At 45.5% G+C, this 25,061-nt stretch overlaps 1 protein-coding gene across 4 annotated transcripts in view; it reads right to left on the bottom strand.

Moving 5' to 3' along the window:
* Positions 1 to 2,236: 2,236 nt before the first annotated feature.
* Positions 2,237 to 25,061, bottom strand: part of spsb4a (splA/ryanodine receptor domain and SOCS box containing 4a) — a 71,334-nt gene continuing 48,509 nt past the window's right edge. The window contains exons 3-5 of one of the 4 annotated variants that reach the window (XR_016116539.1): positions 5,515 to 6,604; positions 5,330 to 5,380; positions 2,237 to 5,241 (exon numbers count right to left, since the gene is read on the bottom strand). Coding sequence is in view for 3 of the 4 variants with exons in the window: in XM_089009128.1 (XP_088865254.1) it covers positions 9,438 to 9,565 (128 nt within the window). In the remaining variant the exon portion in view is untranslated. Of the gene's footprint in view, positions 5,242 to 5,329; positions 5,381 to 5,514; positions 6,605 to 8,548; positions 9,566 to 21,423; positions 21,935 to 25,061 lie in introns of those variants that run through there. The other 3 variants (XM_089009128.1, XM_089009130.1, XM_089009129.1) reach the window with 3 other exon arrangements.

The raw sequence follows: 25,061 nt of genomic DNA, 5'->3' as shown, positions 1-25,061 counted from the left end.
ACTTTCCGACCTGTGTCTCTGATTATGTTCGCTGTAGTTTGCCAGTCATCTGGAAGGACCTCTTGCCCAGCCAGTGCTTGTCTTACCTCCTTCCTAAATGTCATGCAACACTCTTCCTTTTTCAACTTCCACCATTTTGTCCTCACTTCAGCCTTTGGTTTCTTCATCTTCCTCACTGCCAGCGTCATCCTACACACCACCAACCTATGCTGTCTGGCTATACTGTCACCAACCACTACTTTGCAGTCACTGATTTCCTTTAGATGGCGCTGTTGACACAAAATGTAGTCTACCTGTGTACTTCTGCCTCCGCTCTTATAGGTCACCCTATGTTCCTGTCTCTTCTGAAAGAAAGTATTCACAATAGCCATTTGCATTCTCTTAGCAAAGTCAACCACCATCTGTCCTTCAGCGTTCCTCATCTGGAATCCAAACCTTCCCATCACCTCCTCATCATCTTTGTTTCCTGCGCCAACATGTCCATCGAAGTCTCCACCAATTACAACCCTCTCACTTCTCGGGATGTTCTGTATGACTTCATCAAAGTCCAACCAAAATTTCTCCTTCTCCGCCAGCTCACATCCTACTTGTGGGGGATACCCACAAACAACATTGAACATCACACCTTCAATTTGTAGCTTCAGACGCATCATTCTATCTGATACTCTTTTTACTTCTAAGACATTCCTAACAAACTCCTCTTTTAAGATAACCCCAACTCCATTTCTCTTTCTGTCTTCACCATGATAGAACAACTTCAACCCTGACCCGAAGCTTCTAGCCTTGCTCCCTTTCCACCTGGTCTCCTGGACACACAGTATGTCTACCTTCCTTCTCTGCATCATGTCAACCAGCTCTCTACCTTTACCTGTCATTGTTCCTGCATTCAAAGTTCCTACTCTTAGTTCTATACTCTTGGCGTTCCATTTCTCTCTTTTCCTCCGGGCACACCTCCCTCCTCTCCTTCTTCGACCAACAGTTGTCCATTTTCCACTGGCACCCTGAAGGTCAACAGTAACAATGGCGGCCGTTGTTAACCCGGGCCTCGACCGATCCGGTATGGGATTCATAGGTTTGATTCGCATATTTGTTTTGGCAATTTTTTTTACGTCGAATGCCCTTCCTGACACAACCCTCTGTATTTATCCGGGCTTGGGACCGGCACAATAAGACACTGGCTTGTGCCCCCTTGTGGCTACATTGATAGTTTCTTATATAATGAGTTTTATTTTTCCATACAAAGTGATACATTATTTTGTCCATTGTCTTACATGTACTTGGATCCACCTTTAAAGCGATGGTAGGATATACAAACCGAGAGATTCCCTCACTTTTTGCTAGCAGTATTCTTCCGTTTAGTGATAGATCCCTTTCCAACCAGTGATTGAAGCGCTTCTTGGTTTTATCAATTATTGGATCGAGGTTCAGATGACAACGCTCTTCGTCTTCTTTGGCAATGACAACAACAAGGTACCTCACTTGATTTTTTTACAGGTATGTTGTATGTATAAGAATCATGAAACACTGGACGTGATGCTATTCTGTCCGTTTGTGCCAATGGATGGTCCTCACATGAGATTAGCCTTGATGTTGAGAGTGGTGTGGGAGCTGTGCCTCAGGGATGGGAGGTTGTGAATTTGGGACACATCGTCAGTAGTGTGCCATCGTCAGTAGTGAGCGAGATATAGAGAGAGAGAGATAGGTAGAGAGAGAGATAGATCGAGAGATAGAGATAGAGATTGAGATAGAGATAGAAAGAGAGATAGAGATAGAGATGTAGAGGTAGAGAGAGAGAGGTAGAGATAGGGAGAGATAGGGTAGAGATAGAGAGGGTAGAGATAGAGAGGGTAGAGGTAGAGGTAGTGATAGAGGTAGAGAGATAGAGAGGTAGAGAGATAGCGGTAGGTAGAGATATAGATAGACAGAGATAGAGATAAAGATAGAGATAGATAGCGAGATAGATAGAGATATAGATAGAGAGATAGAGAGACAGAGGGAGATATATAGAGAGATAGAGAAAGAGAGAGAGAGAGACAGAGAGACAGAGGGAGATATATAGAGAGATAGAGAAAGAGATAGATAGAGATAGAGATAGAGAGAGAGAGAGACACAGAGGGAGATATATAGAGAGATAGATAGATAGATAGATAGATAGATAGATAGAGAGATAGGGAGAGAGAGAGATATGTATATAGAGAGAGATAGATAGAGAGAGAGAGAGAGAGAGAGAGAGAGAGAGAGAGAGAGAGAGAGAGAGAGAGAGAGAGAGAGAGAGAGAGAGAGAGAAATAGATAGGGAGATAGAGATAGAGAGAAGAGAATCATGAAACACTGGACGTGATGTTATTCTGTCCATTTGTGCCAATGGATGGTCCTCACATGAGATTAGCCTTGACGTTGAGAGTGGTGTGGGAGTTGTGCCTCAGGGATGGGAGATTGTGAATTTGGGACACATCGTCAGTAGTGTGTCAAAGAATCATTGGGTGTCATAGGCCTCTTCAACAGAGTTTTCCCACGGGACTGTGCGTTCTGCGTTGTCGACAGCCATGAGTGAAGGGGACCAGAGCACCAAGTCTGGTCTGAGCGTGGTGGCTGCAATCTCTGCTGGGAAAACCAATTGCTGGCCAATGTCAACCCGCATCTCCCAATCGCGGGCCCCGGATAGCTGTACAACTTCTGGTTTGGCAGTAGGATGGTCGGGCTTTTTCTGACCCTCTCGGATGAAAGTCAATGGTGCTGTGCTGGACGTGGTGGCTGTTATTGGCAAGGAGTTGATGGCATTCCTCTTGCTCTCAAGGACAACTGCCAAACTCTTCAGGACCTGGTTGTGCCTCCAGGTGTAGCGGCCTTGTGTGAGGCTGGTCTTACAACCGGTCAGGATGTGTTTGAGAGTTCCTGGAGTTCGACAGAGGTCACAGGTTGGATCTTCGCCATACCATTGGTGGAGGTTTTTTGGAGTTGGGAGCACATCATTGATAGCCCTGATGATGAAGCTGATGTTGCTAGCCTCCATTTCCCAGAGATCCTTCCAGCTGAGCCTTCTCTTCTCCAGGCCTTCCCACCTTATCCATTGTCCCTGCTTGGCAAGAGAGACGGCCCGTGCAGTTCTTTCAGCTTCCTCTTCGCGGCGCACCTCTGCTATGACCATTTTCCTTCTTTCCGATGTTGAAGCCTTACGCCAAGAAGGTTTGTTTGTAAGGCCAAACCCCCCTCTTCCTAGCTGAACGTGTCCCACAATGTCGCTGTTCCTGAGGGCTGCTGTGGCCAGCTGCACTGCAATGGATGGCGTCCATTTCCGTCCCGTTGATAGGGGGGGGGGTGCAGATTGACTGATATTCCGGTCTCTGGAGTCTGTGAGGGTCATCTGAAGTCTCACTTTAGCGCACTTATACTCTTCGGTGAGGCTTGTGATTGGAAGCTCAAGGACCCCTTTGCCATAAAGGCCGATGTTGGACAGACAGCGTGGAACACCAAGCCAGCGTTTCACATACCTAGTGATGGCTCGCTCCATCTTCTCCACAGTTGAGAGTGGGACCTCATAGACTGTGAGTGGCCACATTACCCGAGGGAGAAGTCCAAACTGCAGACACCAGAGCTTGAGCTTTCCTGGCAGCTGAGTCTTGTTGATGTTTTCCAGACTATTGGTGATGTCCTGCTTTAGTTGCTGCACTTGATCTTTGTCTCTGAGGCTTGCATCGTACCACCTGCCGGTTCCTCAGACACCGTTGGTATTGGGTCATCACCAATCCAGAACTTCACATTTTTTAGCTGTCCCTTGACGATTGAGATGCTGCGTGACTTGCTCGGCTTGATTTTCTTCAGGGCCCATTTGATGTTTTCCTGCAGTTTTTATAGCATAGACTCATTAAATGACTTCACAGCTAACAACTCACATTTACTTATATTTAGCGAGAGACCTGACACTTTGGAAAACTGTTTAACCAGAACTATGGCCTATGGAATTTGCTCAGAATTTTTCAGGAAGAGTGTGGTGTCATCTGCCACCTGGCTAATCACAACCTGCAAGCCCGCTACTTCAATACCTTGGACCTCGCTTTCAGTGGCCAATAGTGATAAGATTTGTGCTGAAAGTAAGAATGAATAGGGAGAAATGGGACAACCTTGACGGATGCCACGGGAGACGTTGAAGCGAGGGCACGTACCATATTCAAGCAGTATTGAGGAGTTGCAGTTGGTGTACAGTGTCTTAACAGCCTGGGTAAAGTAGTTTCTAAAACAAAACTTATTAAGTGATTGAAAAATAAAATGGTGTTCCAAAGTGTCAAAAGCTTTGTAAAAATCGAGAAATAAAATAAAACTATTGTGGTTAATAAGTTCCTGATAGTCAAGAATATCCAATACAAGACGAACATTATTGGCAATGTGTCTTTTACTCATGACGCCTGACTGTGTTTCACTAATTACAGTAAAGTCTCGTTATATCAATATCGGATATATCGATAGTCCCGGTTATATCGATACTATTTCTATGCACGCACAGAGAAAATTATATGCAAACAGGGTCGGATATATCGATAGTCCCGGTTATATCGATATTTTTTCGGACTCCCTTGAATATCGATATAACGAGACTTTACTGTATATGCGGTAAGGATTTTCTAATTCGGTTTGCAAGGATGGACGCTAAAACTGTATATACATATAATAATCCTCGTCTCACCCACTATGGGTGGTGTCTGTCCTTCATTTTAGCTCGGGTCCTCTACCAGAGGCCAGGAAGCTTGAGGGTTCTGCGCAGTATCCGCGCTGTTCCTAGCACTGTGCTTTTCTGGACCGAGATATCCGATGTTGTTCCCGGGATCTGTTGCAACCACTCGTCGAGTTTGGGGGTCACTGCCCCGAGTGCTCCGACCACCACAGGCACGACTGTCACCTTTACCTTCCAGGCTCTCTCCAGGTCCTCTCTGAGCCCTTGGTATTTCTCGATTTTCTCATGTTCCTTCTTTCTGATGTTTCCATCACTCGGGACCGCTACATCCACGACAACGGCTTTCTTTTCCCCTTTATCTATGACCACGATATCTGGTTGGTTGGCCATTACCATCTTGTCAGTCTGTATCTGGAAGTCCCACAGGATCTTTGCTCGGTCATTCTCCACCACCTTGGGAGGTGTTTCCCATTTTGACCTTGGGGTTTCCATCCGCACAGATGTTTCGGTAGACTATGCCAGCCACCTGGTTATGGCGCTCCATGTAGGCTTTCCCTGCCAGCATCTTACACCCTGCAGTTATATGTTGGATTGTCTCAGGTGCCTCTTTGCACAACCTCCATGGGTCGTCATGGGTATTGTCATGGCATTTGATACACACCTGGTCGGAGTGAAGATGGTGGGACTGAGGACTGTGCACCCACACCCTTACCTTAAAGGACAACCGATACCAACTGACATCAGAAAAACGTTTTATAGCATCTAAAATACCCAAAACACGCAGGCTGATATGCAAAAACACCAATAAAAATGACTTAAAGTGTCCCAAAAGTACTTCAAACTGACCTCGGAAATGGCGTGTTTCAGAAGGTCCCGCCCCCTTGTTCGTGACGTCACGCCAAAACGTCTTGCCTTGCTGTAGAATCAAAACAATGGCTTCAGATAGGGAGAAGATGCTTTCTTGTTGCTCATCCAGTTATGTATATGCAGTGTCTGAAACTTATGACAAAAAGTTAGCGGACACCCCGTCAGACAACTCTGAAAAGTTGCCTGCCCGGCCATAAAGTTCTCTGCCCCGTTTTTCAAAACTTGAAACACAATAAGACAACTAATCGCAAAAAATAAAAACATTGTTGCGAAGTATAAAGGATTACGGACCGGAGGTTCATCAGTGGGTCCCCCGCGCCTGGATCCTGGACCCTTCGCTTCTGCAGGCGGTCCACTCAGCGTACCCGTCAAAGCCGGGTGGGCCGCCGGGAGGTGTCCGTTGAGGGGGGTACCGTCACATGCAGATTGACAGCTGGGGGCGGGGTCACTTCTCCCCGCTCCCAACACCTGCTGTCAATTTCCTAATCACGGACACGGTGTATTTATACGGGTCGCGGTCACCTCGCATCTCACCCGTACCCTGGACTCTCTCTTCGGTGCATGTGTTTATTCCGGTCCGAGGTGTTTTCCCCCGCGTCCCGTAAATTTTATTTGTCTTTCGGGATTGTCGCACATTTGCACCACCATGTGCGTTGTGCTTTCAGACAGTAGCAGGCAGTAGGCAGTAGACAGTAGTAGGCAGGTCGGTTTCCCCCTTACCTGCCTACGCATTGGGTTTTAGTCTTCTTTATTTGTTACTTCCCTGGTCCACTTGTTTTTTGGACCAGCGACATTTGTTTGTTAATAAACACCTCGCAAGGATCGTCCCTCTCTGTCGCCTGCTTTGGGATGCAAACACCCCCCTGCGGTGCGACGAGTCAGCTGCTTTCTGTCTCGCTCGGAACGTGACTCGCTTATGACCGTTTTGTTGCAACGGAACCCGGTCGTAGCTTGGAAGTTACCTGTATATAGTGTCTATTTCCATCTGTTCAAACTTCCACCGCTATGGGCTCGTTTCGCAAACTGTTGCTTGTAAGTCAAAGCAACAAAATCTCGGACTGGATTGAATCTGGAAAAAATAAAAATAAGATTCTGATCAGTCGTATCTCAAGGGACCACCTTTTGTTCAGTTATCGTGTTTTGCCACAACGACCTTGATTCTAGCATTATGCCAAAGAATGCTGAGCTACTCATGTTGTTGGGAGGTCATCAGGTCGGAAAGCTAGTAGTCGAGCAGAAAAAAAAAAATCCAACATTGATCTAGGGGCAAGTCTGAAGTTTGCATGTACTGTCTGTGCCTGCGTGGGTTTTCTTTAGGTATTTCAGTTTCCTCCCACATTCCAAAACATGCCCGGAAAGTTGATTGAACACTCTAAATTGTCCCTCTCTGTGCCTGTCAGCGTAAATGATGAGTATATGTGTCCCCCGCGATTGGCTGACAACCCATTCAGGATTAACCCTGCCAAATGCCCAAAGACAGCAGTGGCTCGAATAATGAATGGTGGGATCAAGGAGCACCTCTGTGATGACGAGCTGCGTCCCCACACTGTTCCAAAACCAGAAAAGAATCATAAAATATTGCAGCAGATATTTTCTCCATTCACGTTATGCTTTTATTCACATTTCAAAACTGACAGCAAGCGTCTCTCCATACATTCTAAAAGGACACATCGTAAGAACAGCCATCTGTAATGAAAATAATAATAAAGCAGCATTAAAAGAAACATTTGTTTTCATCCCTTCATTACCACCCTCTTTTTAATCAATTCACCTGAATGTAACATCAATGATTCGTTTAAAAAAAAAAAGAAACAACCACAACAAAGATCTAATGACATTTGAATAAGACACACCATATGCAATAATAACATAAAGACCATTGTAAAAAAGCCTTTTCTCGGAAATTAAGCATGATGGGTCGGGTGTGTGTGCGTGCGCGTAGACATACGTGTGAGCAATAGTCAACTGCATTGTCTGTCATAAACGTTTGAATGTCCATTCTAAGCCTTCTATGAAAGTTCCAGCATTAATCGAGGGAGCAGAGCAGCTGTGTTGTTTGTGTTCTTGAATAACTGGTCCAGTCTCTCTCATTAACAGGCAAGCACTGCAGGCCAGCTCGGAATACAGCACCAGACACGATACTCGACGTGTTCTTCATCAATGTGTAGGCTCACCTCCACCTGGCTTCCTTACATTGAAAACTTTGGTCCATAGATTTAGTGTGCAACAAAGGAGAAACAAAGGATTTTATTCTCAATCTTCTTCTTGTTGCCCCTTTCAGACACATAGCTGGTTTAAAGAGAAATATTGAACAGATGCTTGTGGAATGTAAGGATGATTATTAGGTTTATAAAACTGAACATCGTAAAAATGAGCAGGAACAAGTGGATTTCATCACAATTAGATTTGCTGGGAAAAAGTTCTTTGTTGAACTGCTCATCCTTACACGACTGAGCGAGAAACCATTTGCCGACGTGTGCCCTGTGATGGGCAGGCAACCAGTTCAGGGTGTACCCTCTCGCCCACTCAGCTGGAAAATGCATTTCAACCGGAATCCTTTTGAGGTAAAGAGCAACGAAAAAGAACATGGATGTACATGCAACAATGATAACCCCATCCCCCCTCTATGAACGCAGATTATTGTTTATTTTTGTGAGCCCTGCAATTGGCTGGCCACCGGTCCAGGGTGTCCCTCGCCGACAGCCCAAAGACAGCTGTCCTACATCGAACGGAATGAAGATTAAGATGTTTGGGTCTTATATATATATATATATATATATATTATATATATATACACACACACACACAGTAAAGTCTCGTTATATCGATATCGGTTATATCGATAGTCCCGCTTATTACGATACTATTTCTATGCACGCAAGGAGAAAATTACATGTGCGCAGGGTCGGATATATCAATGGTCCCGGTTATTTCGATATTTTTTCGGGCTCCCGAGAATATCGATATAACGAGACTTTACTGTATATATATATATATATATATATATATATATATATATATATATATATATATATATATATATATATATATATACATACATGTGTGTGTGTGTAAGCAGAGGTCCCTCACCGCTCAACACACACACTCACGCACGCACACACTGACTCACATAAATAATGGTCTTTGTGGCATTCTGAGTCAGTCATTGTTTTTTTGACCGACCCTACCAAAACTAATGATCAGAGCAGCAGCCTTTTTCAATCAAATTACAAAGTGATCTATATCTTAACATGATAATGCATGACAAGCGAGGTTGTCCCGACACATTGCTCCTAGAATTAAGACTTGATGTTGAGAAATATTACAAGAAAAAGAAAAAGAAAAAGTTGTTGTTTCTGTTTTTTGCTGTGCTTTAATGCGTTGGTCTCAATGGATCCAGTAGGTCAGTAAGCTACGTGACAGCAGCCATGTCACCCGTCTGCAAAGTGAGTTACAAAGACAGATGGGCGCAACCTGTTTACGTGTTGAACCCAAAGAGAGTTTTTTTGGTCGCTGAGATCAAAATACAAATGCTGTGCTCCGATTTCTTCTTGTCGCCTGCATCAGTCAGCGCAACTCTAACTCTTCCACAAGGCCTCCAGGGGTGGGACGAGCGTGCTTTCTCGGCACAGTGTTGATTCGAATCTGTGCCACGTGGCCTGCCACCTCAATCACTGACTTCAAGTCCAAATATGAAGCAAAGAGCAGCTCCAGAACCTTCTCTCCTGGCGTGTCAGTGAATCCAGCCGCAGCTCGCTGGCTCGGGACCCGCCGCACCTTACGCCGGCCGGCTCCGTTTCTTTCAAGGGCTTACTTCTTTCCCTTCCGCATTCTTGCCATTTGCCCACCGAGTCCTCCGCTGAGTGAGTCCTCCTGGTGCCAGTAGGTGGCGCTGGTGTAGGTCACTGGTACTGGAGGTAATTTTTGAGGGACTCGGGCAGCGGGAGGCTCTCAATCTCCTGAAGGCGCTCGCGGCCTAGGGCCACGCGGGCCGCGCGGCGGCACAGGTCCTTCAGAGGTAGAGGCTCCGCTAGAAGAAGAAATGGAGAGAGGGCAAAGGTTATCAAGGCCAATGCTGATGGTGACCCCTCGTTGGTTAAAAAAACAAACCATCAGATGCACACACTCAGGCGAAGAAAATCTTTTGATCGGCCTGAGTGGAACGGATGATGAAATGAGCAACGGGCTGTGATGTTGCACATTTGGAATATTGACTGCTTTTTCATTGGGGTCAAATTGTCCCAACCTTGTGCTCGATGGCTTCAAACGCAACACTGCACGAGTGAGGTGAGAAAACAAATGGAGCAATTGTCTGGATGGGGACAATCGGTCAAAAAAATGGATACAAAACAACATTGGGAAGCATGCCGATTGACCATTCCAGATTGTCCCTAGGTGTGAGTGTGACAGTGACCGTTGTACGTCTTTGTGTGCCCTGCAATTGGCTGACAACCAATTCAGGGTGTCCCCCGCCTCGTGCCCGAAGACAGCTAAGGATAGGCTCCAGCACCCCCGCCACCCAAATGAGGAATAAGCGGTATGGAAAATGGATGGATGGATGGATGTTTGGTCTGAAAACTTCGTGTTGATCCGTGTTGATGGCGAAATTAGAAGGAAAACATAACTAACGCGATGGTGAATCCATGTGGGTTGCTCCAAGACTACTATTTGATATTCGCTGACACAAATTACCTGGAGACAAATAAGCCCATTTCCACAGAGCTTTGAACGCCATCTTCTGCCTCTTTTCGGTGCTACATTTTCCCCCCTAGATACATCAAAATGACACAGAATAAATTATTTAATCGATTGCAAACATTGATGCTTTCCTCTTCAGAACTATGTGAATCATATTCATAACTGGATGAGTAACAAGAAAGCATCTTCTCCCAATCTGAAGCCATTGTTTTGATTCTCGAGCAAGGCAAGGCGTCACAAACAAGGGGGCGGGACCTTCTGAAACTGGCCACTTCCGGTTAATTTTTATGCAGATTTTGGACACTTTATGTCATTTTTATTGGTGTTTTGCATTTGACTAAAAATATCATACTGCGTGTTTTGGGTATTTTAGATGCTATAAAACGCTTTTCTGATGTCAGTTAGGAAACAAAACAATGGTGTCGGTTGTCCTTTGAAAAGTGCCATTTTATTTGGGTTAAATACTGTCGCAATTTCCCAAATGACTTCAAATTATTCAGTTCTCCTCAAGTCGACACTCAAGTCAGGAACAATGGGCATTATAGCCTTAAAGCTTCGAATATATATATATATACACGGTAAAGTCTCGTTATATCGATATTGGTTATATCGATAGTCCCGGTTATATCGATACTATTTCTATGCACGCACGGAGAAAATTACATGCAAACAGGGTCGGATATAGCGATAGTCCCGGTTATATCGATATTTTTTCGGACTCCCTTGAATATCGATATAACGAGACTGTACTGTATACTGTGTATATATATATATATATATATATATAAACGTCTGACGCCTTCAAAGAAGTACAAATGAGGGCTGAAGAAACCTTTTCATCAATTGACAACAAACAATCTAAATAAATACATAACTAAATAAATGAATAACCCAGATGACATTCATCGAACGCCTTAGAATTAACATCCCCCCCAAAAAGGCTTTATAAGCGCCACAAGATACCGATAAAGAAGGACTACTCCCTGAACACACTTCAAATTGCTTTGGACCAAGACACCATGAAATGAAGTACAATTGCTTCAGTATACAATGAGGGCTGTGAGTGTGAGGTTGCTTGGGAGGGGAGGGCTCTAATGCATGAATTTGCAAATGCCAAACCGCATCTCTGCAATTCATTTCTACAGCCGTTCTTAAATTCGCTGGCAGCCAGCAAAGGAGCTTCTTAGATGGTATTTCAATGTCACTGTGGGGAATTCTGATGAGTGGCTGCGAGGAAACAAGGTTCGACAGTCTTAAAGTCAGACAAAATCGTGGCGTCCATTTCAACCTTTTGTGAAAATACCCAATACGGTTATTGACCTATTCATGGCTGCCTCCTTGAATAATTGAATATGCGTTGCTCAGCCAGTAAATTAACCCCTCACAGGCACGATCATTCACATTGTTGATGGGAATTGATGGATGGAGCACAAACAGAGTGTCAGATCAGACTTTTCGGGGGCAGGTTTTGGGTGGTGCGATGCTGTTTTGAAAGGGGAAACCTTCAGTCATTGTCGAAAACAAAAGGAAAGTCGAGGAACAGGCTTGGGTGGCATCTTGAAGCCGCAATTAACCGCAGGTCGAAAATCAGTCCTGCTGTCCTGGTAACAATAAGATAATAGACGAGGGCCAATTTCGTGGAAGCTCTGTGATATTAATAATCATTCAGAATAACAATGTTAACAATAAATTCAAATACGATCGGCAGACAAGACGAGTTCGAATGGTGCAAAGCAAAGGCTACGTATGCGATGCTTGATTTGCCATTAATGTTATGTTTACACCGTCTTTTGCTGAATCATGTGGAATATCACCTACAATCAAATGTGCCAAAGAGAACCTTGGATCTGTGCCCATATTACGTTGGAATCTCATTTAATGTGATTTAATGTAATTTTCTGATTCTGAAATGATGACTTTGTATCGATCTGTCGTGGTGAAGAAGGAGCTGAGCCGAAAAGCAAAGCTCTCAATTTACCGGTCGATCTACGTCCCAATCCTCATCTATGGCCACCTGCTATGGGTTGTGATCGAAAGAACCAGATCTCGGATACAAGCGGCCGAAATGAGCTTTCTCCCCAGGGTGTCCGGGCTCAGAGTCGAGCCACTTCTCCTCCACTGAGAGGAGCCAGATGAGGTGGCTCGGGCATCTGATTAGGATGCCTCCTGGTCACCTCCCTAGTGTGGTGTTCCGGGCATGCCCCAATGGCAAAAGACCCCGAGGACGACCCTGGACACGCTGGAGAGACGATGTCTCGACGAGCTGGAAGACGTTGCTGGGGAGAGGGAAGTCTGGGCCTCCTGACTGAAGCTGCTGCCCCCGGCGAACCGACCCCGGAAAAGCGGCAGAAGATGGATGGATGGATGATGACGCTGACAACATTGAGGAGAATATTGTCTCCCTGTTTTATCGTATCACCAAAAAAGTGAGCACTTGAACTCCTGCTGCAACTTGAAGAGCAACACAGATTCACACAGAATTCTGTGTATTATGACATGAGTTTTGATGACTTATCATTTATCTGAAAAACAAACTGCTTATTGTGTTTTTGCCAAGATTGGCAAACAAAATGAGGGAACGAATAATCCAAAACGTATGTGACACCAAAGCCGATCACAACTAATTTAACTACAGTGATACCTTGGCTTACAAATTTAATTGGTAAAGTGTGTAACGCGAAAAGTGTGTATCCCAAACATTCATTTCCCACAGGAAACCATTAAAATGAGAATAATCCGTTCCCAGGTCCCCATAAAACTACTACTAATTTTCTAAGCCTTAAAACGACACAAAATATACATTATTTTACGTATAATAAATGTGCTATGGTATTGTAATTAAAGAAATAAACTGTACTCTATAATAAAGTCATTTTATTTACCTTTGTGATGGTCGTTGATGGCTTGATGGAATGGAGTGGCCGCTTTCATCAACATTAAACACTTGATGAGGAACGTAGCCTTCTTTTTCCACCATCTTGAGAAATGATTCCTTGTAAGCTTTGGCAGCTTTATCGTCAGAACTGGCTGCCTCACCATGACGAATGGCACTATGAATCCCTGTACAACGCTTCAAGTTCTCGAACCATCCGTGGCTAGCCTTCAAATCATCAATGGATGATGAACTTCTAGGTTGCCTCTTGACGATATCCGAGTGAAGTTGCCGTGCTTTCTCTGCGATAATTTTACCTAGTTCCTCATCAATTGTGTTCTGTTTAGCTGGGTTGATATATTTTTGCATCAAGTGTACAGATGGCTTGTGCGGGTTATTTGTGGAGCCTGATAGATGTATTTTCAAGGTTTAATTTTCATAAATTTGACGTTCGCAAACCGAAAAGTTCGGTTTACGAAAAGTAAGGTAAGGTGTTCGTAAACTGAGGGCTAACTGTACATATATATGTATATATATATATATATATATATATTGTGATATCATGAGAGGCTGACTCTCATCGGGACGGGACAAGAAGTGCAATGGACGACAGGTTTGGATACAAACAAAAGGTTTTAATCAAGGGTTCTAGGGGGGATTCACAAGCAACAAAGGTTTGAATAGTGTCTCTTCCAATAATTATCAAAATAAAGTCTCTTCTGATACTTAAATCCAAATAAAGTCTCTTCTGAGGTAAAACTGAAGACGGAGTTCTTTACAAGAGTCTCTAGGCCTCACCCCTCTTGACGTCCTCGTCATGTAGCCTAGCCACCTTAGCTAGGTTCAAATCCAGTGTCCAGTCGTGTAGTCCCAACTGGCAATGAGTTCCACGCAGCAATCAACTTCTCCACAGAGCACAGCAATCGAGCTTGTCTTTCCCCAAGCTGCACACTCAGAGGCTCTCTGCCTTAAGAGCCCTGCTTTCCAATCAAGCCCTGATCAGCTGCAGGTGTGTGGGTTTAATTGCTGCCTTCCACCAGGTGGGGCCAAGAGTCTCTCTGGGTGGAGCCATCTTAGGGGGATGTATTTGCCCTCCAGGACACAGCCTCTCGTGACATCACACATCCCCCCCCTTGAGACCGACGTCCTCGGCGGCGTGAAGGATGCGAAACAGGCCAGGAAGGCCTCCCTTCGGGAGAGGGCATCCGCATTGCCTTGGCGCTTGCCAGCCCTGTGGACCACAGAGAAGTTAAAGGCCTGCAGACTCAAGAACCACCTTGTTACTCTGCTGTTGGTCTCCTTGTTCCTGGCCATCCATTGGAGAGGAGCGTGATCAGAGACCACTGGGAAACGTCTTCCCAGGTGATAGAAGCGCAATGACTCCAGTGCCCATGTAATGGCAAGGCACTCCTTTTCCACTGTGGAATAGTTCTTTTCTCTGGGCAACAGCTTCCTGCTAAGGTACAGGATGGGATGTTCCTCTCCTCCATGTACTTGCGATAGTACAGCCCCCAGACCAACTTCTGATGCATCCGCTTGCACCATGAAGTCCTTGCTGAAGTCTGGTGCCACCTGGATCGGACTGGAACATAGCGCCTGTTTTAGATTGACGAAGGCCATTTCGGCCTCTGGGCTCCATTTCACCAATCGGGAGTGTTTTTTGGTTGTCAATTCTGTCATGGGGGCTGCTACAGTAGCAAAGTCAGCGATAAAGCGTCTATAGTAGCCAGCCATGCCTAAGAACGACCTCACCTGCTTCTTGGTAAGGGGTTGGGGCCAATCTTGTATAGCCCGTAGTTTTGCTTCTTGAGGCTTCACCAGCCCCCGTCCTATAGTGTAGCCCAGGTAGTTGGTCTCGCCAAATGCCAACCTGCACTTTTTCGGGTTTGCTGTGAGACCTGCTTTTCTGAGGGAGTCAATCACAGCTTGCACTCGGGGTAAGTGACTCTCCCAGTCGGGACTCTGTATGACGACATCATCTAAGTAGGCTGCTGCATACCTCTTGTGGGGGGTGAGAATCCGGTCCATTAGGCGCTGAAACGTGGCGGGTGCTCCATGGAGACCAAACGGGAGCCTGGTGTATTGGTAGAGCCCCTCCGGTGTGGCGAAGGCTGTCTTCTCCTGCCAATAACCCTTTGTGAGGTCGAGAGTGGTGATGAAGCGTGCCTGTCCCAGGGAGTCAATAAGATCATCAACACGAGGCATCGGGTACGCATCTAATTCAGACACCTCATTCAACTTCCGATAGTCGTTGCAGAATCGTATTGACCCGTCTGGCTTGGGAACCAACACGATCGGACTTGCCCAGGCACTTTGGGACTCCTCAATTACTCCAAGTTCCGGCATCTTCCGTATCTCCTCCTGAATAGCTGCCTTACGGGCCTCCGGCACCCGGTATGGACTTTGGTGGACTGTTTTTCCAGGTGTGGTGCGTATCTCGTGTTGCACCACGTCCGTGTGTCCAGGTATGGAGGAGAAGACGTCTTGGTTGCGCTCAACCAATTCGAGGGTCATCTGGCGTTGGTGTGGGGACAAATTTGGACCCGTCTGGACGTCTTCCCTGGCCGGTTCCTTCGCCTCGCTGGGGGGTAGGCAACTAAACAGCGCCTCTCTGGCATGCCATTTCTTTAGGAGGTTAACGTGATAAATCTGCTCAGGTTTCCTCTTACCAGGTTGCCTCACCTTGTAGTTCACCTCCCCCACGCGTTCGATGACCTCAAAGGGCCCCTGCCAGGATGTCAGGAACTTGCACTCCACGGTTGGGACCAAGACCAGCACTCTGTCCCCTGGCTTGAACTCTCGAGGCTGGGCAGGTCTACCGTAGGAGGCTGGCTGCTGTCAATGGGCCGCTTCCATGTGCTCTCGCACTATCGGATAAATGGCCTTCATCCTTTCCCTCATGTCCCCCACATGCTCGATGAGGGTACGTTGTCGGCACGGCTGCTCTTCCCAAGCCTCTTTGGTGATATCCAGCAGTCCTCGGGGTCTGTAAGAGTACAACAGCTCAAAGGGTGAAAAACCAGTAGAAGACTGTGGTACCTCCCTCACGGCAAACAGCAAGTACGGCAGCAGTCATCCCAGTTTGACCATCTTCTTTGATCACTTTCCTCATCATGGCCTTGAGGGTCTTGTTGAACCATTCTACCAACCCATCCGTCTGTGGGTGGTAGATGGAGGTTCTCAGTTGCTTGACCTTGAGCAGGGCACATAGGTCCTTCATGACCTTGGACATAAAGGGGCTTCCTTGGTCTGTCAGTATCTCCTTTGGTATTCCCACCCGGCTGGTGAGAGGAAATAGTTCCTTTGCAATCTGCCTAGTGGTAGCCTTTCTGAGGGGAACAGCCTCTGGAAACCGAGTGGCATAATCAACCATAACTAAAATATATTGGTGTCCCCTATCACTTTTTGGTAGAGGCCCAACTATATCCAGCCCAAGCCTATGAAAAGGGGTCTCAATGATGGGTAAGGGAATTAGCGGGTTTCTGTATGTGGGCTTTGGCGCCACCTGTTGGCACTCGGGGCAAGAACGACAATAGTTCTCCACATCCTTGTGCACCCCTGGCCAGAAGAACCGTTGCAAGATTCTCTCTTTTGTCTTTTCGACCCCTAGGTTTCCCCCTAGCAGGTGTGTGTGTGCCAAGTCCAGTACTGTAGCTCGGTGTGGTTGTGATACAAGAAGTAGTTCGCGTACTTCATCATTTTGCTTCGTCACCTGGTATAATAGCCCCCGATCAACCGCAAAATGGGGGTATGTGGGGCTTGTCCTTTCCCCCAGTACTACACCCTCTAAGACCTGCACATTCTTCATGGCGTTGGCAAGGGTAGGATCCTGTACCTGGGCTGTACCATACCGGCCTGTTAGAGGAGGCAGCTTCGGAGTCCCTGGGTTCTCATCACTACTGGAAGCCGGGAGATTTTCTGGCGCTGGAGTTTCCTCGGCGGTCTCTGGGCCAGACTCCGTCTCCGGTGGTGCTGTCCCTAGGAGAGCACAGGCTGGGGAGAGTGAATCAGAGGGGTAGGCTTGGGGATTCACTACACGCGTCTTACCTCTCCCCTTCCGAGGTAGTCGGGCCAGTCTTTCCTGTGTTTCTCTCCACAGTGGGTGAAAGGCCGGGCAGTCGCGTCCAATCAGGAGGGGGACAGGGAGAGAGTCAACCACACCGGCTACCGTGCGGATGATTCCCTTGGTTGTGGTCATGGTGAGTTCAGTAGTGTGGTACTCTCTGGTGTCTCCGTGGACGCAGGAGACTGGAAGGGTTTTCTCTGGAGACAACCTGGTTGGATCGACCAGCGTTTGGCGCACCAAGGTGACCAGGCTTCCGGAGTCCAGCAGGGCTTCAACATCCTGTTGATTCACCGTCACTGGACAGGTGGGGGGTCTTGTTAGTGAGCTTTCACTACCCCCCAGGAGGGAGGCATAGTGAGCAGGGTGGGCATTGGAAGAGTCAGCGGTCGGCATGGACTCTTCCGCTAGTTTTCCACACTGCCATGAGATGTGTCCCGTCTCTCCGCATCTGTAGCATCGTCGGGTTTCGGTGCCATTGGGCGCCCGCCACGCCCTGGGTGGACTTCTGACACTTCCTGGAGCAATCTTGGCGGGCTTGGGCAACTTTGGGCGGGCCATTTCAGTCCGGGATGGGGATGTGTTGCCGGTTTCCCTCTCGGTCGTTCGCAGCATCTCCACTGTGGCCTGGAACTGCTCCACCGCTGCCACTGTCTGCCCCGCAGTAGTCAGCGACTGCTGACTGATTATCCTTTTTGCCTCATAGGGCAGGGCTCGTAAGTAGCGATCCACGACAATGGCCTCGACCACCTCAGCTGCCGTGATCCTTTCCGGTTCCAGCCACTTCCGTGCGATGCGGGCCAATTCGTGCATCTGTGCCCATGGAGGTTGGTCTGGCTGGAAAGTCCAGATGTGGAAGCGCTGTGCCATCCCGAACTTGGTGAGCCCATGTCTGCTGAGAATTTCAGCTTTTAAATAGTCGTAGTCTTCCGCTCTGTCTGCGGTCAAGTCCAGGACAGCATTCAGCGATTCCCCTGTCAGGAAGGGTGCAAGCAATCCCACCCACTGCTGCTTGGGTCACTTTTCTCGAGTGGCGGTTGTTTCAAACGTATGCAAGTACGCATCAACATCATCCGTCACCCCCATCTTGGCTAAAAAATCCCCCGCCTTCACCCGGGGCATGTTGTTGGCGGCCATTTGTTTTTGCAAGAGCAATTCCTCTGCCTTCAGTTCATTGGCTCTCCTTTGCTCCTCCAGGAGAGCCAAATTGGTCTGATATTGGGATTCCTGACTTGCAAGCAGGGTTTTCAAAATGTATTCCATTGTTGTAATTGAGGATTTTTCAATTTACAAAAAACATAACACAAACCATCAATGTCCATGCACTTACTAACGCTTGTCCAATGCCCGCATCCTCCACCATATGTGATATCATGAGAGGCTAGCTCTCAGCGGGACGGGACAAGAAGTGCAATGGACGACAGGTTTGGATACAAACAAAAGGTTTTAATCAAGGGTTCCAGGGGGAATTCACAAGCAACAAAGGTTTGAAAAGTGTCTCTTCCAATACTTATCAAAATAAAGTCTCTTCTGATGCTTAAATCCAAATAAAGTCTCTTCTGATGCTTAAATCCAAATAAAGTCTCTTCTGCTACTTAAATCCAAATAAAGTCTCTTCTGCTACTTAAATCCCAATAAAGTCTCTTCTGCTACTTAAATCCAAATAAAGTCTCTTCTGAGGTAAAAACTGAAGACGGGGTTCTTTACAAGAGTCTCTAGGCCTCACCCCTCTTGACGTCCTCGTCATGTAGCCTAGCCACCTTAGCTAGGTTCAAATCCAGTGTCCAGTCGTGTGGTCCCAACTGGCAATGACTTCCACGCAGCAATCAACTTCTCCACAGAGCACAGCAATCGAGCTTGTCTTTCCCCAAGCTGCACACTCAGAGGCTCTCTGCCTTAAGAGCCCTGCTTTCCAATCAAGTCCTGATCAGCTGCAGGTGTGTGGGTTTAATTGCTGCCTTCCACCAGGTGGGGCCAAGACTCTCTCTGGGTGGAGCCATCTTAGGGGGATGTATTTGCCCTCCAGGACACAGCCTCTCGTGACATCACTATATATATATATATATATATATATATATATATATATATATAGCGGGGCTGCCTCTCCCGGCCGCCCTCCACCTACTGTCAATTCTCTAATCACGGCCACGGGGCATTTATACGGTTCGCGATCACCTCGCCAATGTCGGATGATTGACTCAACTCGCCACCGTACCTGGACTCTTCCTTCGATGCGCGAGTGTATCCGGTCTGAGGTATTTTCCCTGTGTCCCATAAATGTATGTCATCTTCCGGGATTGCGTCATTTTGCACCCTCGTGTGCCATTTGCTTTTTGGCGTAGTAAGCGTGTAACAAATCACTACGAGCCACGTTGACTCCACTTTCTCAGCGGGTTTCAAAACTCTGAAGCAATTTGCATACTCGGCACCGGCGGCCAATCACTTCAGAGTTTTGAAACCCGCTGAGAAAGTGGAGTCCTCGTAGTGTTAAGCAGGCAACACAACGCAAACGTTGCACGCCCGCCTGCGACAACAGTTGGTCACGGAGAAAGCGATACACCCGTGCGCCGCTCAGCTCCCCACCCTCGCGGACGCACTCACGCGTCGTATTGGCGTTCGAATACCGATTGATGTTCGAACACCGAAGCAAGAATATCTCGAATATTTTGTTCGAACACCGAATTGTTCGAACAGTGAGGCGTTCGAGAACTGAGGTACCACTGTGTGTGTGTGTGTGTGTATATATATATATATATATATATATATATATATACATACAGTAAAGTCTCGTTATATCGATATCGGTTATATCGATAGTACCGCTTATTACAACATTATTTTCGTTTCCCTTATACATTTCTAGTCTTTTTATGTATAATTAGTACCGTTTAGTACGACACCCGGTTATTATGATAATCCGGTTATTACGGTGCTCCTTTTCATCCCCCGCCGGCCATTTTTGTTGTTTATATCGATATATCCGTCGCGCCATTGGTCAACTTGGTCACGTGTCTTGTTACGTGAGCCGCCATCGGTCGCGCCATTGGTCGACTTGGTCACATGAGCCGCCATCGGTCGCGCTATTGGTCGACTTGGCCGTGTGACTTTGTCACGTGACACGCCATCGGTCGCGCCATTGGTCAACTTGGTCACGTGTATTGGTTACGTGTCACGCCATCAGTCGCGCCATTGGTCGACTTGGTCAGGTGACTTGGTTACGTGCCCAGCACCCGTGTAGCAGAGCCATTTTCATTTTCAGACGCTAGCTCGTGTGTAGCAGACGAGATTGAAGTGTTTGTGTTAAAAGGTAAAAATGGGAAGCAGAAGAAGATTGATGACTTTTTTTAAATTGTATACATAATACAGTAAGATGTAAGCGTTGCAGTTTCCCTGTTGTGTTATGTACATGCCCACTGTACTGTATATGAATGCAATCGTTTTTTGCAACAATGTTTCTTGTTTTGTCTGCTGAAGCGCGATGATTTTGAAAAGTATTAATATTCCATACTGTGTATTAAAGGACAGCCGATGTCACTTTTTATTCAAATGCAAATAAAAATGACTTCACGCCAAGACGTCTTGCATTGCTTGTGAATCCAAACAATGGCTTCAGATTCGGATAATATGCTTTCTTGTTACACATCCAGTTGTGAATATGTTTCAAATACACTGTAGTTCTGAAGATTAAAGCATACATGTTTACAATCATTAAAGAATTATATGTGCCATTTTGAGGCAACATTGGGGAAACAAAAAAGGGAGCTAATGGCCAGCTCCGTTTCTTATATGGCGCTTGGCTGCCCTCTTTTGGCGGCTTTTGTTTAATGCAGTTCGGCGCAGGATCGGATATATCGATAGTCCCGGTTATATCGATATTTTTTCGGACTCCCTTGAGTATCGATATAACGAGACTTTACTGTATATATATATATATATATATATATATATATATATATATATATATATATATATATATATATATATATATATATATATAAGATTAAAATAAAACAAGTCATCTGTACACTTGATGCAAAAAGCTATCAACCCAGCTAAACAGATCACAATTGATGAAGAACTAGATACAATCAGAGAAAGCACCTAAAAGGGATCATTCCTCAAGATGGTGAGAGAAGCAAGATGGTGGAAGAAGAAGGCTACGTTCCTCATCAAGTGTTTAATGCTGACGAAACCAGACACTGCATTCCATCAAGCCATTAACGACCATCACAAAGGTAAATAAAATGACTTTATTGTGCAATACAGTTTATTTCTTTAATCATAATGCTATAGCACATTTATTATACATAAAATAAGGTATATTTTGTGTAGTTTTAAGGCTTAGAAAATTAGAAAGTTTTTTTAATGTGGACCTGGGAACGCATTATTCTCATTTTAATGGTTTCCTGTGGGAAATTATTTTTGGGGATACACACTTTTCGCCTTACACACTGTCCCTACATGAAAACAGCAAAACCCTTCACTAAATCGCCATGGTGGGGTGAGGTTTAATTTGGATCGTTCTTACAACAGACTTCTTAGACCACATAGGATTAGTTATGCAGATTAGGTGATACCAGCGCAAATGGGGCAAGCAGGCCAGTCGTAGACCTCACAATCAGCCAGGACAATAGAAGTAATCAGTCAGGACAATAGAAGTCATCAGTGCAACCTCAGGGAATAGTCCTCTGCTCCCCCCCAACCTGACAGCAAGGACCTATCATAGAGGTGTCTGGCGCCGCCACGTCTGGACACTAGGGACATATCTACAGGGTCAAAACAACCAGAAAATTTTAGTTCGCTGACGAAGCCTCTGGGATAAGAAGCGAAACAGCCGACGGCTGAAGAAACCTTCTCATCAATACTATTTGTATATTCAGATCCATTTCTCTCAATCTCTCCCAATAGGTTTTCCTTTTAAAAGTATAAGTAGTACTATTTTAAAGCAGGGGTGGGCAACTCCGTTCATATCCAAGAGAAGTTTTCATGGGCAACAGGTCGAATGCAACATCAACTGTTTTGTATGTTTCTCATCATGGGGCTTTTTGTTCTGAAAGTACGAGGAGGTTGGAATTTTGAACACTTGCTCAAAATACCAGCCAGCATTCGCACAAGACCTTCAGGCTTCTGTGAGAAAGTAAACAAAAAAAAAAAGTCAGAAAAAGCCAACTTGAACATGTGAAATTTATCTGAGGTGAATCAGAGACACTTTAGAATAGATAGTGGCGAGCGAGTGCCACTCATTTTTCATGTCACAAAAACCTGCCATGAAGACTTTCATGATTGTATCTGCCTCACACCATGCTTGTTGCCTTCAGAGTCATGTGGTGCAATTCATTGATGCATTTTGGAATTATGAGATGGGTTACTGGCCCACCATGTTTTGTTGCGAAATGAAGACTACTGTAAGTTTCTTTGTATTCCACTATGCACCAAAAGTTGAGTAAAAAGGAGATCAGTAGCCCTCTCTTTGTCACATTGGTGTCACTTGACTCACTTTGAGTGGCCGAGCAGCAGCAGCACACCGTTACATTTGTGTTCGCATAAACAGATGACATGAAGCAGCTAAGTGCCTTGCACACTTATTTTTGTATTGGCGGTTTACGGTGCATGCCTCCATTCCCAACCATCTCCCTGCCCCCAAAAAAGTAGAGGTCTATGAAGTTTTGATAGACTTTGTCACAATTCATCGTCCTTTAAAGCTATGGCACCATGAAATTGAACATAAAGGCTGAGCATGAAAGATGAGAAGACAAGCACAATGTTGATACATGAGGCGACTATTCCAACATGACAGCAGAGCATCAGAAAATGCAGACAGAAGCCACCAAACAATGTTTTACAAAAGCATTTGTGAGCAGTTTCAATTTCGTTGACTAAACATTTTTGTCATTCACTTCATCACAATTTTTTCAATTAAAAAAAACACATTAATTTTTCAATTCCTTGTTACTATAACAAAATTAATTGATTATTTTGTGTACAAATAAAAGACCAATGAAAAACCACAGGGGAATTTTAATGGAAGCTGACTATACTCATATTTAAATTATTAAGTTGACCAAACTTGATTTAAATTGCTTTGTTTCTAAACTACAACCAGGTGACTAGATTTTGAGTGAAACTTTCATTAACTTTAGACGCTAAGTAAAAGTAAATTAAATGTTCCTGTCTAGATTAAAAAACTGGTTGCCGGCTGCCAAAACCAGACAGTGAAGCCCCATTTATCCCAGGGATCCAGACTCACCCATGATAGGTACAAAGTTGTAATAGCGAGACCAGATAAAAGTCAGCTTTAAAAACTCACTCACTCCAAAAACCACTCCTAGTTCAAAAGCCAAGCAAAAGAACGACTGCCCTCCGAAAACATTTTCAGAGCTGGCTGGGTTTCAACCAATGGCCGGTCATTTTAAGCAAATCCTGTTTATGGCAGTCAATTGTTGAATACGAGTTAAACAGAGTCTGACGACTGTTTCATTTTCAATAATAATAATAATACATTTCATTTCAAGCGCCTTTTAAAACACCCAAGGACACTTTACAATAAAAACAATAAAACAAAGCACATAACAATAAAACCATAAGTAAAATGATACATAATAAAATAGCAGATTGAACTAGACATTGAAAGCAATTTTAAACAAGTGGGTTTTGAGGTGGGACTTGAAAATAGGGAGGGAGTCAATATTGCGGATGTTGGGTGGAAGTGAGTTATAGAGTTTGGGAGCAGTGCGGCTGAAAGCTCTGCATCCCATCGTGGTGAGACGGGCAGAGGGCACATAGAGGTGAAGGGAGGATGAGGATCTGAGGGACCGAGAGGGAACAGAGATTTGAAGCAGGTCAGAAAGATAGGGAGGGGCAAGGTTATGGATGGCTTTGAAAGTAAACAGAAGTATTTTGAATTCGATACGATGTTTAACCGGTAGCCAGTGGAGTTGCTGGAGGACAGGGGTGATGTGGTGAAAGGAGGGGAGGGGGTTCTCGTGATGATCCGGGCTGAAGAATTTTGGACCAGTTGGAGTTTATGGAGAAATTTCTGATTGATACCGAAGAGAAGTGAGTTACAATAATCGATGCGGGAGGTGACGAGACTGTGGATAAGGATAGCAGCGGAGTGAGGGATGAAAGAAGAGAGTTTAAGGTTTCTAACGCTGTATTGAATGTTTATGTAGTCCTAAAACTCAATATTCTGTGGGTTCTGGAATTCACTGGAGTGGACACATTTTTGCACGTCTGGCAGTGAATGGTAGCAAGGAAATGAGCAATCAGCCCAAGTAAGCCGTCACAGGTAATGGCTCTAGAAAGGCCTCAAGGGCTTCTGTTTGAAAGGAGGGAGTATGCACTCCTAAATGCATGTGATCAAAGCTGAAATAAATTCACACACACACACACGCACACACGCACACACACACACACACACACACACACACACTCAAACTCAATAAAGCAGTTTCTCATTTTCAGGAAATTGAAATGCCCAATCCTGATAGCTTTCTGAGTTCACGTGTGAACAAACAAGCTGGTCTAAGTAACTGCAGTGTGATTGCGTTGGACTCAGTACTGTCACGGTTTGCGAGGTGGTGATGGCGGGTGCGGATCCCAAAAAGCAGGCAGGAGGGAGCAGGAGGTTGTGATTGACAAATTGTATTAAAAGAAAGTCAGCAGGAACAAAATCTAAAACATCAAAATCATCTGAACAGAAAAAATACAAAGTGTCAAAAGAAAACCAACATTAAAAGTCCGCCAAGGTGAAACAAACACATGCACAGTATATAATTGCATACAATGACCCGACGCTGAATGGTCGTGCCGGGAGTCCTTTTAACTGTCACTGATTGGGAATGACCAGCACCTGCGAGGCAGCAGGTGCATCAAAATCATCTGAACAGAAAA

Source organism: Hippocampus bargibanti, linkage group LG11 (genome assembly GCF_051943395.1).
Source record: "Hippocampus bargibanti isolate YZ-2025 linkage group LG11, ASM5194339v1, whole genome shotgun sequence".
In the NCBI taxonomy this organism is placed as follows: Eukaryota; Metazoa; Chordata; class Actinopteri; order Syngnathiformes; family Syngnathidae; genus Hippocampus; species Hippocampus bargibanti.
The sequence above is the reverse complement of the archived record's forward strand: the minus strand, read 5'-3'. Positions and strand labels throughout refer to the sequence as shown.